The sequence below is a fragment of the Chionomys nivalis genome, chromosome 22 (genome assembly GCF_950005125.1).
Source record: "Chionomys nivalis chromosome 22, mChiNiv1.1, whole genome shotgun sequence".
Taxonomy (NCBI): domain Eukaryota; kingdom Metazoa; phylum Chordata; class Mammalia; order Rodentia; family Cricetidae; genus Chionomys; species Chionomys nivalis.
In genome coordinates, this window is record NC_080107.1 from 53,299,058 (window position 1) to 53,321,215 (window position 22,158).

Consider the following 22,158-nt stretch of genomic DNA (forward strand, 5'->3'; position numbering starts at 1 on the left):
AATAAGCCCAAATCATGATTTCTCTGCTGTGGCTCCCAGCCAGCAAGCCATTTGAACACAGCAAGGAGCACTGCCTATGTCTATGAACACTGCCCTCTGTTCCCATGTCCTGAACATTCTGAGGATTCCATGGTCCCTCAGACCACACCAAACATACTTTCCGAACTGCTCATACAGTTTCTGGCCTCTGGGGAGGAAACAGTCAAACCGGCAGGTGGAAACCTAATCATGTTTACATGGTGAGTCGTTCTCATACACTCAACTCACCTGTGCCCAGCATCCACAGTGGGTGGTTGACTGAAGGGAGGGAGGGAGGGAGGCAGGAGATGGAATCAGGGCTTCTGACCTACAGGGCTCATTGCTGTCATATGCAGATTTAGTCACTCGCTCATTTCTGCAAATGTATAACAGAAGTAGCTGCTCTCCTATGACTCAACCAACTCAAATATAGGCCCAAGTCATGAGTGCAAGTAACAACCATTAAAATCTGACGCACATGCTCACTGAAGCTTTCTTCAAAGCTGTCCTGTGCTGGTTTGAATGACAAACGGCCCCTTAGGTTCACACGCCTGAATTTTGTTTTCCTCTTGGTGGACCTGTTTAGGAAGAATTCGCAGGTGTGGCCTTGTTGGAGGAGGTGTGTCACTGGGGGTGGGCTTTGGGGTCTTCATTTCTGTACCTGCTGCCTGTGTATCCGGATTATAAACTCTTGGCTAAGCACCACGTCTGCCTGCCTGCTGCCATGATGAATGAATTGTAGTAGACATCTTTACTGAAGCACTAGGAGTCAACAAAAGGGAAGCGATCATGATCAAGAGCAGCCATGTATGAGACCACATCATAACTGTGTTGAACAAGAAGCCAGTCACTCGAGAACACTCGCTGTATAATTCCACAGATGCAAAGTTTAAGGACAGATTCTGTGGGAGTACCTGCCATCTCAGCTTGAAAAGTGTACAGGCAGGATTCTGAATCTGTGGTCTCAGGCTTGTCTGTGTGTATGTGCTCACACATACACAAACCACTAAAAAAAAAGTATATATGGTGAGGGAACAACCAGATAGCCGCCCACCCACAGAAAAATAGCCAAATCCTATCCTCAGAATGTACACCAAAACAACTCTGGAATAAAGACATTGAGAACACACTTCCAAAGCCATTCCTACACTGAAGTCTTATTAAGAATAAATTTCAAACAAAACTTTGAATCTATAAATTGAATGGATACATTTAGCCACATAAAATTAATTTTATTTCCACAAGAGAAAATGACCTAAACAAAGTCAAAAGGAGCATATATTGCAGACATATCAGACGTTATTGACAAAGGACTGCTATCTCTGTTATTTTAAGAGCTTCTACGTATTAGGAAGGGGGAGAACAACCTAATTAGAAAGATAGGCAGAGGAGATAAACAAACAGTTCCCAGGATAGGAAACAAGAGCGGTTATTAGTCAGATGAAAACACGGTCAACCTCCCTTGTAGCAGGAGGAAGGAGATTACAACTCTGAGATGCCGTTTTCTATCTAACAGATTGACAAAGATCAGAAAGTTTGATAGCATGCTGTGCTGGCAAGGGTGTGGGAAAGAGGCATTTCCATTCACTGTAAGTAGGAGGGAACACTGGGGCAACCTCCCTGAGGAGAGATTTGGCAATATCTGAGCAAATTAAAAATCTGCATACCCTTTAACCCACAATTTTCATCTCTAGGAATCCAGCATGCAAATATCCTCACACGTGTAGTTCAGTGTCTAGTGCACAGATTTGCCGCAACTCTTCTTATGCAAATAGGTTAGAAGCTGAGGGCTTCCTCACCCTCAGGAGCTGGGGTTCAGTATCTGTATCTGTTCAGTGGAATAATGCGCACTGGTTTAAAAGACTGGGGTTGCTTTTAATTTCCAATATTGAAAAGTCTATACGACAAAACACAGCATCCTGCACACTGAACTAAAGTCCTTGCATGAAATATCTCTGGGATGCACTTTCACTGGCAGAGGATGTCTGTGGAAAGAGACCCAAGAATGCTCTTGATAAGGAACCGGCAGGGAAAGTTCTGTCTATCTGCATGGACTACGTGCATAGGGTAACCATGGGGGATGTGGGGGAATGTAACTTTAAAAAATATATTACAGAGCAAACAAAAGGGGGTTGAGATATCTCAGTTGATAAAGGTGCTTGCTACCGAGCCCACATGGTGGGAAGTGGGAACAGACTCTGGAAAGTTGACTTCTGACCCCTATATGCACTTAAGTGGTCTCTCACACACAAAATAAATGTAATTCTAAAAATTAAGAAAACACGGAGTGAACCGGTTCCAGTGAGGTTTGACTCTAAAGCCCAGGTCCCCTCCATCTCTTGGAGAAGTTATTTCAGAGCTCTCAGTGTCAGCGTCGCCATCTGTACAATGGGAAGAATAATAAGCCCTCACGTCGAGGAAACCTTGGAGAAGGGGTTGCAAAGGGGTAAAATTTCCAAAACTGGGGACTCTAAGAAGGGCGTATGAAGGTTCATGGGTCTATGGTAACTCTCCTATGATTTTGGAAAGTTTTCTGAAAGAAGAAAGAAATAAAAGTGCTTTCGTTTTTGCTTTGTTTGTGGGTATCCTATTTATTGCTCTAGTCTTTACCCTCAGATGCCAGCCTGCTTTCACCACCCAACCCCTTCGCTGACACACGGTTCTCTTAGCACACCGGAGGAGCGCAGAGCGGGCAAGCTGGCGGCTGGCCACCTGGACATCTCTCTAGGGACCCTGTCGTCCTCGCTGGGGGCAGGTGAAAGCACTAGAATCACAGGGTGAAGGTGGGGTCCCCTGTGTGGATGTGGGGGAGAGGACCTCACTCTCCCGCCTGAGCGCTGGTGGCCTGTGCCTGGGCACGCAGGGTACCCCAGCGCTGGCTGCTCCCCAATCAGATAGGGCACCTCCCCCGCGCTGGCATCGCTGAGAGAGGCGGCGGGGAGTTTACGTAAGCCGCTTGTTGATGGAAAAACAACGCGCTGGCCCAGTGGCGGGCGGTTCCTGGCTTGCTCTGATGGAGCCGCGGGGATCCAGCAGGCCACAGCATTACCTGGGTTCGGCCCCGCCAGGAGTGGGGGCTGTGTATAAACTGCAAGAGCGGCCCTGGGTGGGGGTGGGGGGAATCATCTGAATCCAGGCCACCCTGCCGGTGTCACACAATGCCTCGCCCTGGACCCAGGTGCCCAGTTATTCTGCTGCATGCCCAGCCCTGATTGGGGCATCAGGGGGTGCGAGCTGTGGGACCTTGGAGTGAGCCAAGAGGAAAGTGGGGAGCCATCAGTGCTACACCTAGAGCCTCCTTTCCTGGTTCTAGAAGCCAAGGAGAGCCGACCCAGACCTGCAGTTTTTACAGACACCTCCTCAGTTCCCTTCTGACTTTGGTAGACCGCTTGTGGATGACTAGGGTTCAGGTCCAGCTCCACAAGCTGCATAACCCGTGAGCTCCAGCCCAAAGCTCTTTATCTGGAAAACCAGGCTGACTGCTAATTTATACTAAACAGATTTTGAGAATTACACGAGACATTCTGAGGATTAAAAGAGATGACTACAAAGCTCCTAAGTCACACCCAGCTGTATATAGCACACTAGCACATGTCTCTGTAAGATAGATCTAGATTGTGTGTAGTTGTGTGTGTGTGTGGGGGGGTCACACCTGCCCCTTCCATTCCAACACAGACATTTGCTTTTCAGGGTGTATCCTCCTATGCCTCTGTCCTGGCTCAGGTGCCCAGTGTCATTCACTCACAAGTCTCCATTAGTTCATTCTGGTGCGGAGCAACTGTGTGCCAGGACTATGGCGGTTTCAGCCTTGAGGACCCAGAAGGGAATCATTTTTGATACTGTCCTCTAGGGGGCGCAAGTCATGACGTTAGGAAAAGCGTGTGGGTGATGTTAAACAGCCGCCTTAAGGATGCAAACGGACTCAAACAAGTGATTCCTGAAGAAGCCCTTTCTGGGCTCAGAGGGTTGTTTCTACCAGTTAGGAACTGCCCCATCAATCCTAAAAACAGGAACCATGGGGAGCAATGGTTCAGGCTAGGGTCAACGCTCAGCTTTGACAACCCCTTGTTTTAATTGGACAATCCCAGACCATCTCAGACTGGTCAGCCTCAGCTTCCTCATTGTCAAGAGACAATAACAAAACCTACAATCCAGGCTGTCACGAGGCACCAAGGAGATCCCAAAATAGGTGATAGTGTTATTCAATGTCATATAGGGGTTTTTAATGTTTTTCAATTTCATTTTTTATATTTAAATTTTTTTATTTGATGTGCAAGGGTGTTTTCGCCTGCTTGTATGTCTGGGCACCGTGTGTGCAGGACTTAGGAGGCCAGGAAAGGGCCTTGGATCCTCTGGACCTAGAGTTACAGACAGTTGGTAGCATCCATGTGGGTGCTGGGAACTGAACCTGGGTCCTCTGGAAGAGTACTGTGCTCTTAACTGCTGAACCATCTCTCCAGCCCCTCCACCCTTTTTTGAGACAGGGTATTACTATGTGTAACCCTGGATGCCCTGGTTCACCTCGAACAGAGAACCGCCTGCCTCTGCCTCCCGAGGGCTAGGACTGCAGTCACTCACCACTATACCTGACTTGAATTGTTTTCTATAATAAAGTGTCATTTTAGAGCTGAGAAAGTGAGATAAAGCAACATAAAGCAACTTGCCCAAAGGCACAGAGCTGGGAAGCTGGCCATCTCAGACCCTAACATCAGGTCTCCTAGCCCCCAGCGCCTGGACAAAGAACCAGCAAGGGCTCCCAGTCAGACCTCCCAAACAGTAGCCACGAACATGCTCCTATTAGTACATGCTATTGGTATCACCGTGATCTCAATTACTCATCCATCCCTCCTCAGAACAGGACAAGCTGCAGCACTTTAGGTCTGGGTGGGTGCCAGCTAAGAGCTGGCTGGCACCCGAGCCCCAGATTCAGGCAGAGATTTGCTTCCTCGTCCCACCCAGTAAGAATCATCTGAGGGCTGGTGTGGGCAAGTGGGCCCAGTACCCAGGCTGGTCCACCGGTGACAGAAATGTCACATGCCTCTCTGCCTAGCCTGACGCTGGACACTCCCTCACCTCCCTGAGAGGAGCAGGGCCAGGAGGGGGAGGCAGGACAGACACTGGGCCTTTTGTGCACTGCTCTCCACAGAGCTCAGCCCTGAAACCTGTCCCGCCCCTTCTCCAGCCTGAGCAGAGGGTGTCCAGGAACCTCCTGGGAGAGGAAAGAATTCAGTCTGAGGCCTGGAGGCTGAGCAGAGCTCCGCTCGGTGATTTCTGCCGAAGGGTTCTTAAACTGGGCCCTTTAAGCCTTGCTTTCTCAGCTCTCAAAGAAAACCTGGAACGCTGGACACAGAGGGGGCAAGGAAGTGAAAGGTTGGTGCTGGGTGCTAGAGTAAGAGGTGGGATCAGCCAGCCCTCTTGCTGGATGGAAGGTGATAAGGGTCGTCACCCTCTCCTTGACCTCAATACACCCACTCCCAGCTGTGTACCATGAGTGGGTGTATTGTACCTGTGCACTTGGCCTGGACCAACATAGGCTCAACAGATGATGAGCATAGATATTACACACTGGCCCCAAACACATGCAAATGCTCTCAAACATTCAGGTCTTCTCTCTCTCTCTCTCTCTCTCTCTCTCTCTCTCTCTCTCTCTCTCTCTCACACACACACACACACACACACACACACACTCCTAGATGTGGACACACATCCCTGCTATATACAGACAAACAAGCAGCCCTGCACTTTCATCAACACACTCACAGATTGCCCAAGCACACACACACACACACACACACACACACCACCCACACACCACCCACACAGACACACACGCACCGCACACAGAGACAGACACACATAGACACACACACCACACACAGACAGACACACAGTACACACACAGACACACATAGACACATACACCACACACACACACACAGACATACATACACCACACACACACACAGACACACACAGACACACACACCACACACAGACACCACACACACACACACACACACCACTCAGAAAGGAGGCCACTAATAGCGGAGTGAGTCCCACAGGCCAAGGATAATAGCTTGCAGCTCTTCACCCCTCCCATTCTTGGGGTTCCCCTCACACTGGGGCCCAGAGGCTTGAGAAAGGGGTCTAAAAGGAAGGCAGGTATGCTGGAATTTGTGGGCCAGTCCAGAGTCTAGGACTTCGGTCCTGTCCCAGCTCTCCACTTCGCCTTTTGCAGGAGTTGGTACACCTAGGCACTTAACAATGATCACCCTAGTTTGCTGATGACAGCACCCTCAGCCTGGAAAGAATCTCCTGTCTCTCCCTGTGAAGTCTCTGGAGACCAATTTCAAACCCAGAGGCACTTAAGCTACCAAGGAGACGTGGGACTCGGGGCAATACCCATGTATAACGCCAGGGGGCGCTCTCCACCCGACTGCGACGCTCATGGGCGCGACCCCAGGTCCCACCTCCGACGCCCGCGGCGCTAGTCTAGCTCTCTCCGGAGCTGGTCACTCCGAAGGTGGGCGCCCCAACAGGATGTCTGCACTCCTCACTTCGCCGGATCCTACCTCGGCTCCGGCTTCCGCCCCCTCCCCTGTCCCCGGGGTCTTGCCTCCTGGGACGTCTCCAGGATTGCAACCGCCCCCTCTGCCCGGAACCGCCCCAAAGTCCACCCCCACCAGGCTCTGTCTAAGAACTACCAAGGCTGTCTATCCTGCCGTTGGGCTGCCTCCCACGCTTCTCTCCGTGGAGCAAAGACACAGAAAGGCGTATTAGCTGACAGACGGCAACAAAACAGCCTCTGCTTCAAGGCAAGAACCTGCCCAGGCTCTCCACTAAATGCTGTGGCTACATGAGTTAAACTCGTCAGGGGCCACAGACTATGAAGCAGGTTTATTACCTTGGTTTCACACAAACCCATTGTAGATTCCAGAAGCTTAGAGAGGTGGGCGATTTGCCCAGAATCTGCTGTAGTGTGTGCCTCCAAAGCCGTAAGGACTGGGCTCTGACATTGGATACTCCAGCTCTTAAGGACATGCACCCACCAGGCATTGTGCTGGGTGCAAAGATAAAGAGGGACGTGGAGTTTTGAGCTTTTCAGCAGCTGGAAGAAGGAGGACTGAATTATGTCTGCAGCATTGTCCTCATCTTATTCAATTAGTTGGTACTGGCTGCACTGTGCTGGCCATACAAGCCGGCGGACACTGGCTGGTCCAAAGCAGGGATGAACAGCAAAGCAGGCACTGTATTTTGAGGCAAATAGGTACGCTAAACAGGCAAGTTTCAGGAGGCAGGGTGGTATTTGGGCTGGAGTTTGGAGGAGAAAGACCTCAGGATACAGCCCACCCAGTGTGCCCTCTGGCGCACCTGGCTGGTATCCAGTCCAGAAACTAGTGTGGGGCCCAAGTCCTGAGATACGGGCAAGACTGACTGTCATGGAGCCACAAATGCCAGCTCGGGACCAACTTGCTCAGGAGGGCTAGGAGACTCAGAGGAGATACTGTACCAGGTGTCTTTCATGCCTCCCACACCGCCTGGATGAGGATGGAATAGACCTGTATTTGATGTCTTTTTTAGTTTTTTTTTAATTTATTATGTATACAATATTTTGTCTGTGTGTATGCCTGCAGGCCAGAAGAGGGCACCAGGTCTCATTACAGATGGTTGTGAGCCACCATGTGGTTGCTGGAAATTGAACTCAGGACCTCCGGAAGATCAGGCCGTGCTCTTAACCTCTGAGCCATCTCTCCAGTCCCCGATGCCTTTTTTAATAATTAATTTATTTTTATTTTATTTGCATTGGTGTTTTGCCTGCATGTCTGTCTGTGAGAGAGTGTCAGATCTTGAAGTTACAAGTAGTTGTAGATGCTATTTGGGTTCTGGGATTGAACCCAGATCCTCTGGAAGCGCACTCAGTGCTCTTAACTGCTGAGCCATCTCTCCAGCCCCAGATGTCTTTTTAAAATAGACTTATTTATTTATGTATATGAGTACTCTATTTGCATGTATGCTGCAGAACAGAAGAGAGCATCAGATCCCATTACAGATAGCTGCGAGCTACCATATGGTTGCTGGGAATTAAACTCAGGACCTCTGGAAGAGCAGCCAGTGTTTCTAACTGCTGAGCCATCTCTCCAGGCCATACCTCTGCTGCCCTGACTCAGTATTCACACCTTCTTGGTGCTCTTGAAATAATGATCCAAGCATGTCTCCTTGTTTCCTGCCTCACCTCCCACCTGCTGGAGCTTGATCTGAGAGCTCCAGTCACACCATGCCTCGAACTCTCTCCATCTCAGGGCCTTTGCACACACGGTTGCTCTCTCCCCTCCCTTGCAGAGTCAGTTCCCACTTTCTCATCCAAATTGCCAGTGAGTCTTCCCCCAAGATGCCCTTCTTTCTCTGGTCTGTGCCTGTGTTCTCATGGTTACACAGGGCATCAGAATAGACATTGCTCCATGAGTGCTTTGGGGGCTGTTTGACCGTGAGTCCACTTTGCAGATGCTGAGAATTCTCTTTCCTCAAGGTCCATGGGAGACCCCTGGCTGGGCTTCTCTCTTCTTCCTCACAGTCCATGGGAGACCCCTGGCTGGACTCCTCCATAGGAAGTGATGGGCAGTCAGTTAGATCACCTACTTTTTTGCTGTTTTGTTTTGGGGTTGGTTTTCTTTGTTTCTCTCTCTCTCTCTCTCTCTCTCTCTCTCTCTCTCTCTCTCTCTCTCTCTCTCTCTTTCGAGACAGGGTTTCTCTGTAGCTTTGGAGCCTGTGTTGGAACTAGCTCTTGTAGACCAGGATGACCTCGAACTCACACAGAGATCCACCTGCCTCTGCTTCCCAAGTGCTGGGATTAAAGGTGTGTGCCATTGTGGCCTGGCTGTTTGGGGGTTTTTTAAGACAAGGTTTCTCTGTAGCTTTGGAGCCTATCCTGGCACTAGCTCTGTAGACCAAGCTGGCCTTGAACTCACAGAGATCCGTTACCTCTGCCTCTAGGATTAAAAGTGTACGCCACCACTGCCCAGCTAGAAGGCTAGACCACTTACTGTTGTTGTTGTTTTTTTTTTTTTTTTTCTTGTTTCTTCTGAGATAGAGTTGCAGGCCTTGCTTTACACTCACTCTTGAGGATGGCCTTTAGATTCAGGTCCTCTTGGCTCTTCCTCTTGACAGAGAGGTTGCATGTCCTGTCACAGAGAGTCTCTCTAGAAATATCCTAACCACAGATGAAGGTACTAAAAGCCAAAGTAGTGAAATGCCTTACTCATGGTCCTCAAGGCTAGGAAGATTGCTCTTATATCTACCCCGGACCTTCCTACTCTGTGGACAAGGACCAATAGGATGTGAAAGGCCCTTGATGGATACTTTAGCCCTTTCAGAGTGCCTGTGATGAACTTCTATGTGGATCTCAGGACAAGGGAACCCTATATTCACAAAATGTGTGGTCCACAGCACAGACAGAAGCTGCCGCACGAGCTATGGTGTTAGCCAGGGTACCACCTGCTTTTCCTGGCTCTGCCTTGCTCTGACCTAGGTTCTACTTTCTCATTCTCTGGGTATCTCCTCAACAGTCCTAGGGGACTCATGTCTCCTGTTTCATTCCTCAGAACGGCCTTATTCAGCCTCTGAGCCTGTGCTGGGATCCCCTTCATTTGTTTACATGTCTGCCCTTCTCTGTCCCAATCTTTCCCCTGGTCTCTCTCTGTCACTTTGACTCCATCTATTCAGGGTGTTGTTCCTTCCGTGCCTGCTGCCCGCGTGTGTGCCTCTTTCCCTCCTGTTCTGCAGCTCCATTTCTGCCTCTGTGTTTCTCTGTCATTGTCTTTCTGTTCTAGTATCCTTGCTGGTTACCCTCCCCCTTTTCATTCTGGATATTGAGAGAGGAACTCCTCCCACATATGACTCCAGGGTCCCCATCTCTGGCCCAACAGCAGACCTGGCTTCTAAACCTGCTCCTGTAGCAGGGCGGGAGGAGCGGGGGACCCCAGGGCACCTTTCCCAGGCCCTCTCCATCTGGGTGGCAGCACTGACAGACAAGATAGTAATCAGGCTGGGTTCTGCCCGGGCCTGAGCAAGGGGGCACAGCAGGCTATATAGGGGTGTCTGAGCACCTTCACGTGCATGCATGTCTGGGGCTGGTGCAGCTTTCCCTGTGTGGGGTGGTCTGCTGTCTGACTGAGTCTACATGGGAGCATCTGCGTCTGTTTATGTCTGTCTGCATGCATTTGGTCTGAGTCTTCATGAGGTGCTGTCTGGGTAGAAACACCTTAGCTGGTGGATTTGTACTTCTAGGGTCTTCTGAGAATGTACCTATGTATGTATCCTTGGGGGTGATTGGAGTCACTGTGTCTGTGTGGCTACCCATTGGCCAGGCCCTCAGCTGGCATCCTCTACCTGGTAGAGAATGCATAGGTAAAAAAGGTTATGCCCCTTGCCACTCTCTGTTCTTGCTTGTATGTGTAGCCATGAATGTGTGTTTACTTAAATCTGAAGCTTGGGGTCTAGGCCTGGCAGCGGGACCCCAAGCAAGTGAACTAATCTTGCTGAGTCTCCTTTGTTTATCAAAACCAAATAAAACCAATTAAAGGGTTGGAGATATGGCTCAGTGGCTAAGAGCATTGGCTGTTCTTCCAGAGGACCTGGGGTTCAATTCCCATCACCCACAGGGCATCTTACAACTATCTATGACTCCAGTCCCAGGGGATTCAACACCTTTTTTTGACCTCTGTGGGTATCAGGCACATATACATTGCAAAGATACATATGCAGGCAAAATACCCATACATACACTATCAACAAATAAATATATATTTTTAACAATTAAAAAACTAATCTCGTGTGAGAAGTGGGAACGGGTGCTATCAGGAAGGAGTGGTCAGGGGAGGGACCAACATGGGTGTGTTCACATGTAAAAAACATTAATCAACTTGTTTTGTTCAGGTGTATGCATGTTCTATTTCTAGAAGCCTCCTTAAACTTCACCAGATTCCTATTTGCTAGGTATTAAATAAAGGTACCAATAGTGATGTGTGTGCTTTGATTTTGTTTGTTTGGTTTGGTTTTTTTGAGACAGGGTTTCATGCCTTTGGATGACCAAAGGAGGAGAGAGAGGAATGAGCCCTGGAAATACTCATCTGCTCCATGGCATCCACCTGTTCTGCAGTCACAGGCAGTGCCCGGATGCATGCATGCATTCCTGCTGCACCTAGTATCCAACACAAAGTGCTAAGACCTCACAACAGCCGCATCTTCCTCTGCTGTCGCCAGCCGCCACCCACCAGCCATACGTTGCATTTTACAGCAGAAGACACTGAGCCCCAGAGAGACAGAATAGCTTTCTTTAGTTTAGATGGCTCAGTGGTCCTCGCTCCAATCTTCCATCCTTTTGGGTGTCTCTTCGCTGGATTTTTAAGGTTCCCTAAAGCTTTGGTAGAAAAACTAAATTTGCTTACTTTTGTGTTCTTGAGGGAATTTTGTAAAGATTTTTTTGTGGGATTTTTTGTTTCGTTTTGTTTTTTGAGATAGTTTCTCTGTATAGCTCTGGCTGTCCTGGAACTCACTCTGTAGACCAGGCTGGGCCCAGACTCTGAGGTCAACCTGCCTTTGCCTCCCAAGTGAACATGCTACCTTTTAAATTTTATTAGATTGAATCATTTTATTTTGTTTTGCAGGCATCTACGGCTGAAGCACATGTGTGCCTGGTGCTGGTTGAGATCAGAAGAGGGCACAGATGATTGTGAGCCACTATGTGGTTTTCGGAACCAAATCCAGGTCTTCTGCGAGAGCAACAAATGCCCCAAGCCACCGGTCCATCTCCTTAGCCACTTTACCCCTTCTAAATTACACGTGTGTATGTGAGAGTATAAATGTGTTTGTATGAAGGCAGGAGCACTGGGGTGCCTGTGCTGGAGTTACAGGGAGGTGTGAACTGCCTGATGTGGATGCTGGGCACCAAATGCTGGTCCTCTCCAAGAGCAAGTGCTCTTAACCACTGAGATCTCTCCATTCCCATCTTCAGGGAAATAAAAAAAAAAAAAAAAAAAAAAAACCTCTGTGAGAAGAGGGGGGAGGGGAGAGAGAGAGAGAGAGAGAGAGAGAGAGAGAGAGAGAACATTGGGACTTAGGTTGCCCTTGCATGGCACAGCATTGGCTTCTCCCAGGGAAAAGCTGCACATTTTCCGAGGTCTCTCCCAGCACTGAGTAACATTCTCATCCATGCTGGGGGCAGAAGAGGCAGGTGTGAGGGCCTCTGACCTCCTACAGATAGCATAGATGAATACATGCATGAATGGATATTGAGACACCCCCCCCCCCCCCAACACACACTAGTGCATCACAGATTTAGCATGGTGGCTTCTCTCTCTCTGCTGTCAGTTCTTTAAGTGCAAGACCTGGGTGTCTTTGGAGTAACCAGCACACACCTTGACAGAAAAAAGACCCCAAGAACATTTGGTAGGTAGGTGAACACCCTAACACTGGTCACTGGGCCTCAGAAAAACTCTCCATCTCATTCACGAAAAACGGCATCAAGTCTTTTCCATAAGTGATTTTATTACTGGTTAGATTTTACAAATTCTGATATCCGAACAGACTTCCACCTTAAAATTCTAAAACAAGAAAGCGACCGTTGGGGGGAGGGTTTTTTTTTTCCTATTTTTTTCTTTTTCTTTTTAGGGCTATTCAAAGTAACAAACGTTTTTGTTGTTTTTTTTTTTCTTTTTTCGTTTTTACATTTTGCTCTGGTCATAAATATACAGAGAGAAAAAGAGGGAGAGAAAAAAAACAAACGAACAATTCATCCAAAGTATTAAGATAAAACAGTATTCCTAAGGCACGTGGCAGTCTTTGAAAATACGGAAGCTCTCAGCCAACTTAAATTATTTCTTGCTTCCTCGCTCGGTCCACAAAACTGTACAAGGACACAAATGTTGTGTTGCACATATATCTCCCAAGTAATTCCTCAGAACACACTGATGCGTTAGCCCGACGCACAAATCCTTTTTTTTTCTCTCTGTTTCCAGGCGAGATCCTAAAACGTGGTTAGTTAGTTGCTCAAAGCCTCTATTTTTAAAATACACTTGGAATTCAACTAAAGATAATTTCTTTTTTAAAGAAATCGTGGGGGCTTGGGGAGAAGGAGGTGGCGAGTCATTAGAAAAGGTTGGTAAGAGTCGTTTGTGAAGGGCTGTGGGGCTCATGGCCCTCCAGGTTGCCAGGCACAGAAGTTAAGACTGACGTCACAGTCGGCAGGGTGGGGCTAGTCAAGTCTGTGAGGGTGGTAGGAGTGCTGGAGGGGCTGAGCGAGGCGTTGGACAGCTCCGAGGCGGGCCCTGACGGCGTCCCTGTCTGCAGCGCGGCATCCGACGTCTTGTCCACGCCCGTGTTTTCCTGCCGTAAAAGGTTGCGTCTGAACTTGGCCCGGGCATTCTGAAACCAGACCTGTGTGGGAAGATAGGGGAGGGCCAGTGAGGAGAAGTCGGGAGGGACTGCGGAAAGCAGCCGCTCTGGGCTGCTCAACCCTGCTCTCGGGTTTGTGAGACTCAACCCAACTGTGGCCCAGCGGGAGGTCTAGAAAGTCCGTGCCACATTTTCTCCTTGCAAAAATAAAATTAAAATTTATTTTCCCTGGTGGCTATAATTGGGTTGCTCTTCCTGCCAGGAAATTTCTGAGCTGAGCCTCTTGCCATGGTACTGATACTGAGACCTCAAAATGCCACTAGGCAAATGTGGCCAGTGTAGAAAGGACAGCATGCAAAAGACTTAAAGATTTAGCAAGCAAGCAAGAAAGAATAAAACAAAGAAAGAAGGGAAAAGATTATTGACTTCATGTTTAGAAATGTTTTAGACGCGTTGGATTAAACAATAAATACTAAATTCATTTTATCAGTTTCTTTGTACTTCTCAGTGTAACCACTAAAACTCTTTAAATACGTGGCTCTTGTCACATCTGTCACTGAAAACGCAAACCAGACAAATTTGGGCCATATAAAATTGAAAGACTGGGGTGGACCCTGTACCCTACAGGTTCCTATGAGTACATTTCTAAGTGTTTCACAGTCAGTCTTCATAAATACTAAAATGGCCCAAAGAACATGGAAATGAAACAATAAAACAACTAGGAAGAAGGGGCCAGGACCTTTGCTCTCAGTGGGAGAAGCCTGGAGTGCAGCGAACACCAGATTTACTTTCACTTTTTCTGGGGTCTCTCTCTCTCTCTCTCTCTCACACACACACACACACACACACACCTGTATATATCAGTGAAGATGTACACAAAACTCACCCATATTCCCACCAGCCCTCTGACCACAGCAATGCAGAGACCCTGAGGTACCCGGGGTGCACGCAGTGCTTAAGAGGAGGGGCAGGAAATCCAGGCCACTACTGCGGAATAAGGAAAAAGGTCCAAAAGGCAAGGCGCCTTCACTTCCTTCTGTGTAAGAGAACTCCTGGCCCGATGCTTCCCCATAAAACAAAGGGCCTTGGGGGTTCTGAAGGCTCCAGGATGTCCAGTTGCATGGTTCCAGATGTGTCTGCATCTGCCTGTCTTCCCAGTGTCTGACAGGGGTGGGATGAGCCAGCTCCTGACTTCATCCTTAGGACCACCCCAGTTGCAAGAAGCCTGTGGCCTCAAGCCCCCCTCAGACATCCTGACACAATTCAGGCTCAATTAGCAGCCAAGTCTGGCAGGAAGAAGAGATGTTCCCCATGGCTCCCTAGAACAGAGTCCTCTCAAGGAGAAAGCACATTTCTCAGCTCTCTGCCTAAAAAAAACTTACCAGTCTTTGGGGGGCTAGCAGATGAGTGTGAGGTTTCAAAGACCACCCTCAGCATTGCTCATCTAGTCAGGTCCTGCCCTGAGTGGGAGACTGTTCATCTGACCTGGGGGGAGGGGGGCCACGGATAGAGACAGGCCTAAGACAGACTTCTTCATAGTCACATGAAGATCAAGCAATGAGAAAGGCCAGGGCTTGGTGCTGTTCCCCAGCCACTGTCCTGGCCTGCACATGTGGGCGGGTCCTGGGAGTGAGTTCACTGTTCATCTCAGGAGCTCCAGGAAGCCCTTAGCTGCCGCCTGTTAGCTATTTCCCAGGCGTTGTCCCAACAGCTCGTGTGTAAACAATGACACCATCCTTCACAGCTGCCTTCTCAGCTTTACAGGATCCCAAGCACTAGGAATCTGCTCAATGGAAATCTAAAGTCAACCCTAAACTTGGCTACTCCATGTGGGGTTTCACCAAAATTCAACCCAAAGAATGTAGAGGGCAAGGGATCCTGTCCAACCCTAAGTCTATGAGAGAGAAGATGAAGATTAAATGTTGGAAAACGCATAAGTTGCTGCTGGGGCTCACATGAGAAATGATGATGCTAACATGAATTGTGTTGTGGACCAGGCTCCTTGCCATCCTATACCCTCCCTGATTAAAGCCTGAGACAAGCCAGGCACATGGTTTGATTACTGGTCCCATTTTATAGATTTAAATGTTACCTATGATCACACAGGACTGTTTGCCATTAAAAAAAAAAGTCCATGCTCTCCCTATCATATGACCCTGAGTAGCTCAGCAAGTGAATGGATGGATGGATGGATGGATGGATGGATGGATGGATGGATGGATGAATGAAGCAACGTGGGCAGTAGAAAGAGCATTCCTTGCAGGCCTAACTTTGTCATTGAGCAGCCTAGGGAAAGCTGGTCCCTTCCCTCTGGGCCTGCCTCACTTTCCTACTTGTGTGGAAAGAAGTTTGGAGCACACCACATTTCTGTGGCTTCTTGTGGTTTGGGTGGGCTTGGGATCTCAGGCAGCTGCGAGGAGCACATAAATGATCTGCCCCACCTGCCCACCCTCCTAAAGCCAGAGCCCAGACTTGTCTACTGCCTCAAGTTCCACTCTACACATAGTGCCTCTGGGTTACACTTTAGGGACAGCAAGGCCAAGTTCAGGCATAGGATCATCAGGACACAACCAATGCCACCGACTATGAGGACCTCAGCCTGGCACAGAATGGATCCTGGGAAGTCCGAGGAGCGTGAAGATACACCATTGTGGTGTGCCTCTTGTCCAGGCTCCAACTGTCCGAGGAGCTGTTTTTTGCTCACCTACCTCCTTCCTGCAGATTGCTTTCATCAAGAAAGCGGGGAGAGACAGGCCTGATGGCACATGTCTGCAATCCCAGCACTTGGATGGCAAAAGCAAGATCATGAGTTGCAGGACAGCCTGGATGACAAATCGAGACCCACTGGACACCCCCAACAAATATTCTGGAACACTAAAGAATCCGTCTAAAAGGTGAAGCCTCATACCCAAAGATACCCTGACATTTCTTAGCATGTCAGCGGCTGTATCCAGCGTCAATAAGATAGGCTGGGGAAACAGGACACAGCCACTCCACCGAGCTCTGGGATAAATGTCTCACAACACAAGAGAAGGAATGAAGAATTATAGCCTCTCAGGATGCAAGAAGCTGAGGAAAGAGGATTGCCATGGCTCTGAGGCCAGTCTGGAGGCTATGGAGTAAATGCCAAGCTGGCCTGAGTTACATAATAAGAAAGGACACCCCTAAAATCTAGGGACCTAGCTCAGTCTACAGAGTACTTGCCTAGCATGCATTAAACCTGAGCTGGTTCCTCAGCATAGCATAAACAGATGGAGTATCAAGGTTATCCTAGCTACAGATCATGTTCAAGGCCAACCTGAACTAGATTACACCTCAAGCAGCAACAACAAATACTTGCTTTGGAAATAAATAACAACCCAATTACAGCCTCTGGTGTTACCATTCGTGAAGATGATGATAATGGTGGGCATTCTTACTTTGCAATAGTGTCAGGCACTGTCTGAGCAGAGCTCTAAGTGTTTGTGCCATCTTAACTCACACTTCCTGTAATACTCCTGTGAGAGAGGCTTACTATCAGTGCCAGTTTACAGGTATGGAGACTAAGGCACAGCCAGGAAGAGGCAGAACTAAGGTGTGGATCCTTTTAAGTCCATCCTTGACCCTGACCGCAAAGCCTCAACATTATGGACCACTGGGCCTGGGTTTCCACAGTGGCATTTCTCTCCTATTTGCCTTATGGGTTTGAATGGCGGTTCTATTATTTTGTGAACTTTTAAAAAAGATTCTTCAGCTGGCAGAGGAAGTTGGATCTCTGCGAGCTTGAGGCCAGTCTGGTCTACAAGAGCTAGTTTCAGGACAGGCTCTAAAGCTACAGAGAAACCCTGCCTCAAAAAACAAAACAAAAACTAACAAACAGATTTAAAAAAAAAAGATTCTTCAAGGAACTAAAAACTACGAACACTGGAGAGAACTCATGAACTTATCTGGACCCCTAGGTCTGTCACTGAATGGCTGTGAGGCCTTGGAGAGTTTCTCCGCCTCTCCTTCATAGCTCAGTAGAAGAGCACTTGCCTACATGTACAAGATCCTGGCTTGGATCCTTGTGACTGTAAGAAACAAAACAAAAAATTCAAGGCAAGTCATCTGTGAAACTCTCTCCCAGTGTGTCTGTGTCCATCCTGAAGTTGTCTAATGCCAGACAGAACTATCACCACTTTATAAGTGGAGACCAGAGGTCCAAGAGCACTCACCTCTCTCTCTTCAGGGAAGCCTTCACCACTTCCTGACTGGGCTCAGACCTCCCCCACCCCAACCATGCATGTTCTTACTGCACACTCAGAATTACCCTTGGGCTAATGACGACTAAGGATGGTTTGGAGCCACTGGCACTCAAATGTTCTTTTAAAGTTAGATTTCCCCAGGTGTAAGTTATTCTCCTTCACAGGTAGGGGCTCAGGGTCAGAGAAGAAGAAATAAAGCACCAAACCCCAGAGCACATAACCCTGTAACCCTGGGGTGGGGTGGATCTGACCAGTCCACCATCTCCCAAAGTTACCAGTTGTCTACCCCCAACCACTCCAACCCAGATCCCATCAACGTCAGTGCCTGGATTCTGATCCCCACAGCAAGTCACTTCATCTTGCTAAGTCCTAAAATCTCAACTATAAAGTAGGCAGGGAAAGATGCAGGAGAGACCGATGCACAACCAGGAAGATGCTTTGCAGTCGTGACCAGTTAGGCTCTTTGGGAACAGAAAGGATTTGTGCAGGAGATGGAGAGATGCCTAGAAGGAAGAGAGACTGTCCCCCAACCTACAGGTCCTGAGCGAGTCTGGGAGGCTCAGAGGAGAGGATGTCACCAGTGAAGTGTGGCTTTGGGGACCTTCATGTGCTCATCTGCACTATGCCAGGGGAATCCTAACTGCTTGTCACAGAGTGCCTGGTGCCTCCCCCACCCCCACTGATTGTAATCAATGAGTAAGTACTAGTTTTTTCTGTCTCTAACAGGTAAACAACTTCAAGGCCAGTTTATCCAAGTGCCGAAGCACCTAGCACCAGATTATCAGATGCAAGAGTAAGAGACAGATAAACTGTAAATCCCACGTGTTCCTAAGCCAGGAATCCGGGCTCCTGTCTCCGAAGGCCAGCATGCTCAGACTCCTCTGTATTAAGACTGAATTGTGAATTTTCATTTAATCTAGACAGCTGGGAGAGAGCTGTGCCCTACTTGGTGACCTTTTTACAGATGAAAAAGCTATGGCTCAGAGAAGGCAACTGATTTTTCAAGACACACAGCAGGTGCAATAAACCAGGGGGTCTCTCTGAGCCCAGGTTTTTCTGAATTCCAGATATCCTCCCCCACATATCCCCCTACACACACCATTTCCCAGTATCCCATAAAGGATCTGGAAAGAAAAGGTCTTTTGTTCTCAGGATCAGGCTGGCCCTGAACTAAAGGAGGGAGGGCCTGGGGAGGGGAGGGGTGCCAAGAATGTCCCTGACCTAGCCCAAGACCAGAAAGTCAGAAGGAACTTGAGTCATGACCAGAGCAGAAGAGGTTCCCCTGGAGTCCAGGCCTGGGGAACAAAAACTACCAAACACAGCCCAAACAGAGCGGACTCAGAGAGCAGCAGTGTGCCAGGTCCGTCTGGGAGCCCAATGCTAAAGGGTTTCCCAGACACTGCCTGGTGCCTACCTGGACTCTAGGCTCCATGAAGATCTGCAGATCTCTGAGATCTGTGATCATACCCTCCTCACAATCACAGCCCGCCACCACCGCCACCGAGTTTTCTCATTTTGGTTTCCTTTCTGACAGTTCACTGAAACTTTCTTAAGAGAGGCTGTGCAACCCTTCTGATTTGTCACTTCCTCATTGTCAACCTCTCAGGATCCGAGGCTGAATGATGAGTGGCCTGGACTTCAATCCCAGGACCTATCCTCTCTGTGACACCACATTCAGGTTACTTAGTCTCTCAGATTTTTGTTTGTCTGGGATTTTTGTTACACTGCTCCTAGGGGGTTTCTGCCTTGTATTATGAGGGAACTGAGGTCTAACTCAGGACTGTTCAGAGAGGTGATCATATAACGAAGTTGATGTTCTTTTTAACTAGCGTCCATTGAGCATAAAGCATATTAACTCAGTTGCCACCTGCAAGACCTCAGCAGCACCTCCCACCTGTGGCATGGGTGAATGACTTCTTGTGTGTATTTTACACGGAGTGAACTGAGGCTCAGGAGACAGTAGAGGTTTGCCTAGCACTGGGGATGAGTATCAGAAGAGCAGAAAAGTTGAAATTTGTTGTCCCACCATGTCCCAACATGGTGCTGCAAATTTGAGCCCCAGACTAGAGTTTTCAACATCTTTGGGGGTGTGGAAATCCCATGCAAATTCCAGGTCTTGTCTATCAAGAAAGCACCCTTACACAGGTGTCATCCCATTGATCCCCAAGCACTAAGCTACTTCTCCCCATCCTATAAGGTGACGTCATTAGACAAGCCTCTACACCCAGTAGATGTACAGGCATACCACGTCACTACCAAACCTTGTTTCCTGGAAAGTCTGAAGGACAGACAACATAAAACAAACAACAACAACAACCTAGGAGACAAATTAGAGCCGCCAGAAGAAAATTCAACAAAGAATGAATGGAGGCCAAAGGGGTAGAGGAACAACTTGAGGCAGCAACCATCCCTTGGTGGGGACAAAGCAGGAGGGCTCTGGATTCATCTGAAACTCTTGAAACTCTTAAAACATGAGCAAATGAAGAGCTTTGACTAAGGGACAGTAACTAAGAATGGTTTACAACCATAAAGTATGAAGACAGAGGACCACACAGAGGGAAAAAAAAGAGGATTAAAATAGGGAGTATGACAACAGGCAAAAGTGTTGACATTCTAAGACAGGCTACCGTAGTAGAAAAGGAAGGCTGAAGGCAGACAGGCAGAAGGATCTTCCAAAGTCCCGCTCAGCGTGAGATTCTGCCTCAGGCCCTGGCAGCTGCTCCCACCCGGCCCAGCTGACCTGGAGAACTCTCTTGGTGAGGCCGGTCTTTTGCGCGAGCTGCTTCAAGTCCTTGGCATCGGGGTTGTGGTTAATGGCAAAGTAAGACTTCATTGTCCGAAGCTGGTGGTGCTTGAAGGAGGTGCGCATGCGCTTTGTCTTTTGGCTGCTGGGGTAGGGCTGGTCACGATCCAGGTGTTCGGCGTCGTTCTCGTTACAACTCAGCGCTGGGAAAGGGACACAAAAGCAGCAGGTAAATTTTCTGACTCTGCCTGGTCTGTCAGTTCTGAGCTCCACACCCTCACTGCCCACTGACAAATGCATCTAGTCTGGGAACCCAGTTGTGTGCACACACAACGCTGAAAAAGGGATAGTAAACCCAATTTTGATGTAGAGAAAATGAAGCTCTCTGAAAATGTGACCTGCCTAGGAAACAGTGGATTCAAACCCAGGTCTTGGAAAAACAAAACACCCGGAAGTCATCCTATTGCAAGAGTAATTGGAAGGGCAGCAGTGGAGACTTGTTGATGGCTTTGGGGTTTCAGATGCTGCACTAAAAGGCTTTCTCTTTATCTTTTATGTGTATTTATTTTGTGTGTGGGTTGGGGGGAAGGGGTTCTGGGATTGAACTCAGGTTCTACAAACTTGGCAACAAGCCCCTTGGCCCACTGAGTCAGTTTGTTAGTCCCTAAAAGGTTTTCTTTGCAAGTCCATAGCGACTGGACACTTACAGCAACTGTTTTTATATACAGATGTTGAGACTGTGGCTCACAAAGGCAAGCCCAGAAACAGCCTCTGAGTCTCTGATAGTGTTCGTGGGCCTGCACTTTTTGTTTCCCAAGCACCCATCAACTCTCCCTCCGGAAGGACTGGGCGGGCTCCAGGCTTCCAGCACCAGGCCTACGGTTGAAAAATGCATTTTGTAGATTAATCTTCAGCACTGTCCTGTGAGCTGCTCCCAGTTTCACAGAAGCAAATGGGGTTCTGGGGAGTTAGGAGAAGCTTGGCCATCTCAGGGAGAGTGAGGAGGTAGACTCTTACCAGAAGGAAAGGAAGCTGCAGGAAGATAGCAACACACAGGAGATGCCTATCTTGCGTTCTGACTTTATGTGTCACTGTTCCCATTTTAGAGGTGAAGAAACTCAGGCCAAGGAAAGGAAAGGAAGTCACACCCTCACACTAGTAAAGACTAGAGTCCCCCTGTTTCCTGCTGGACTACCTCCAGGGAAGGAGAGATAAAACCTGACTTCAGGAATCCCACCCCATCCCAGGGCTTTGCTGGGGTCTAGGGAGGGCTCTTGGTTGGGGAGCATCAGTAACTGCTCAGCTGATGAGGACACATGGGATCCCCAGTAAGTCACATTTCAACCCCCCCCTTTAAGGAACTGGGAAAATATCTTTCACCATAGTGAAAAGCAACATAGTGCATGCCTAGAATAGAGGTGTCAAAACTAGCAAATAAATGCAAATAGTGCCCAGTTAGATTTGAATTTCTGATAAACAGATAATTTTGATCATATGTCCCAAAGACTGCATGGGCCCAAAAGATATTAAAATTTTATCTAAGGTTTATATGTTGCTTGGGACATTTCTAAATTTTTGCCATAAATGAAGAATTAAGTGGCTATCCTGACAACACTACCTAGTACGCACCTTGGAGACCTCCCTCTCCTCTTGCCCAAATGCCACTGGCTCCCTGAAAAACTTAGACTATTTGGGTCCTACTTCTAAGTTTGAAGCTGTAAGCCAGGGGCAACACTATACCAGGGTTTATATGCACGTGTACCCAAGCATGCAAATGCCCCTTCT

General features: G+C 48.4%; 1 protein-coding gene across 3 annotated transcripts in view; it reads right to left on the reverse strand.

The window, feature by feature from the left end:
* Window positions 1-12,559: 12,559 nt before the first annotated feature.
* Lhx2 (LIM homeobox 2) overlaps window positions 12,560-22,158 on the reverse strand; it is a 28,317-nt gene continuing 18,718 nt past the window's right edge. For all 3 annotated transcript variants that reach the window (XM_057755757.1, XM_057755756.1, XM_057755758.1), the window contains 2 exons: window positions 20,371-20,576; window positions 12,560-13,449 (listed from right to left, as the gene is read on the reverse strand). In XM_057755757.1, coding sequence (XP_057611740.1) covers window positions 13,162-13,449; window positions 20,371-20,576 — 494 coding nt within the window. In that variant the 3' untranslated portion in view covers window positions 12,560-13,161. The remainder of the gene's footprint in view (window positions 13,450-20,370; window positions 20,577-22,158) is intronic.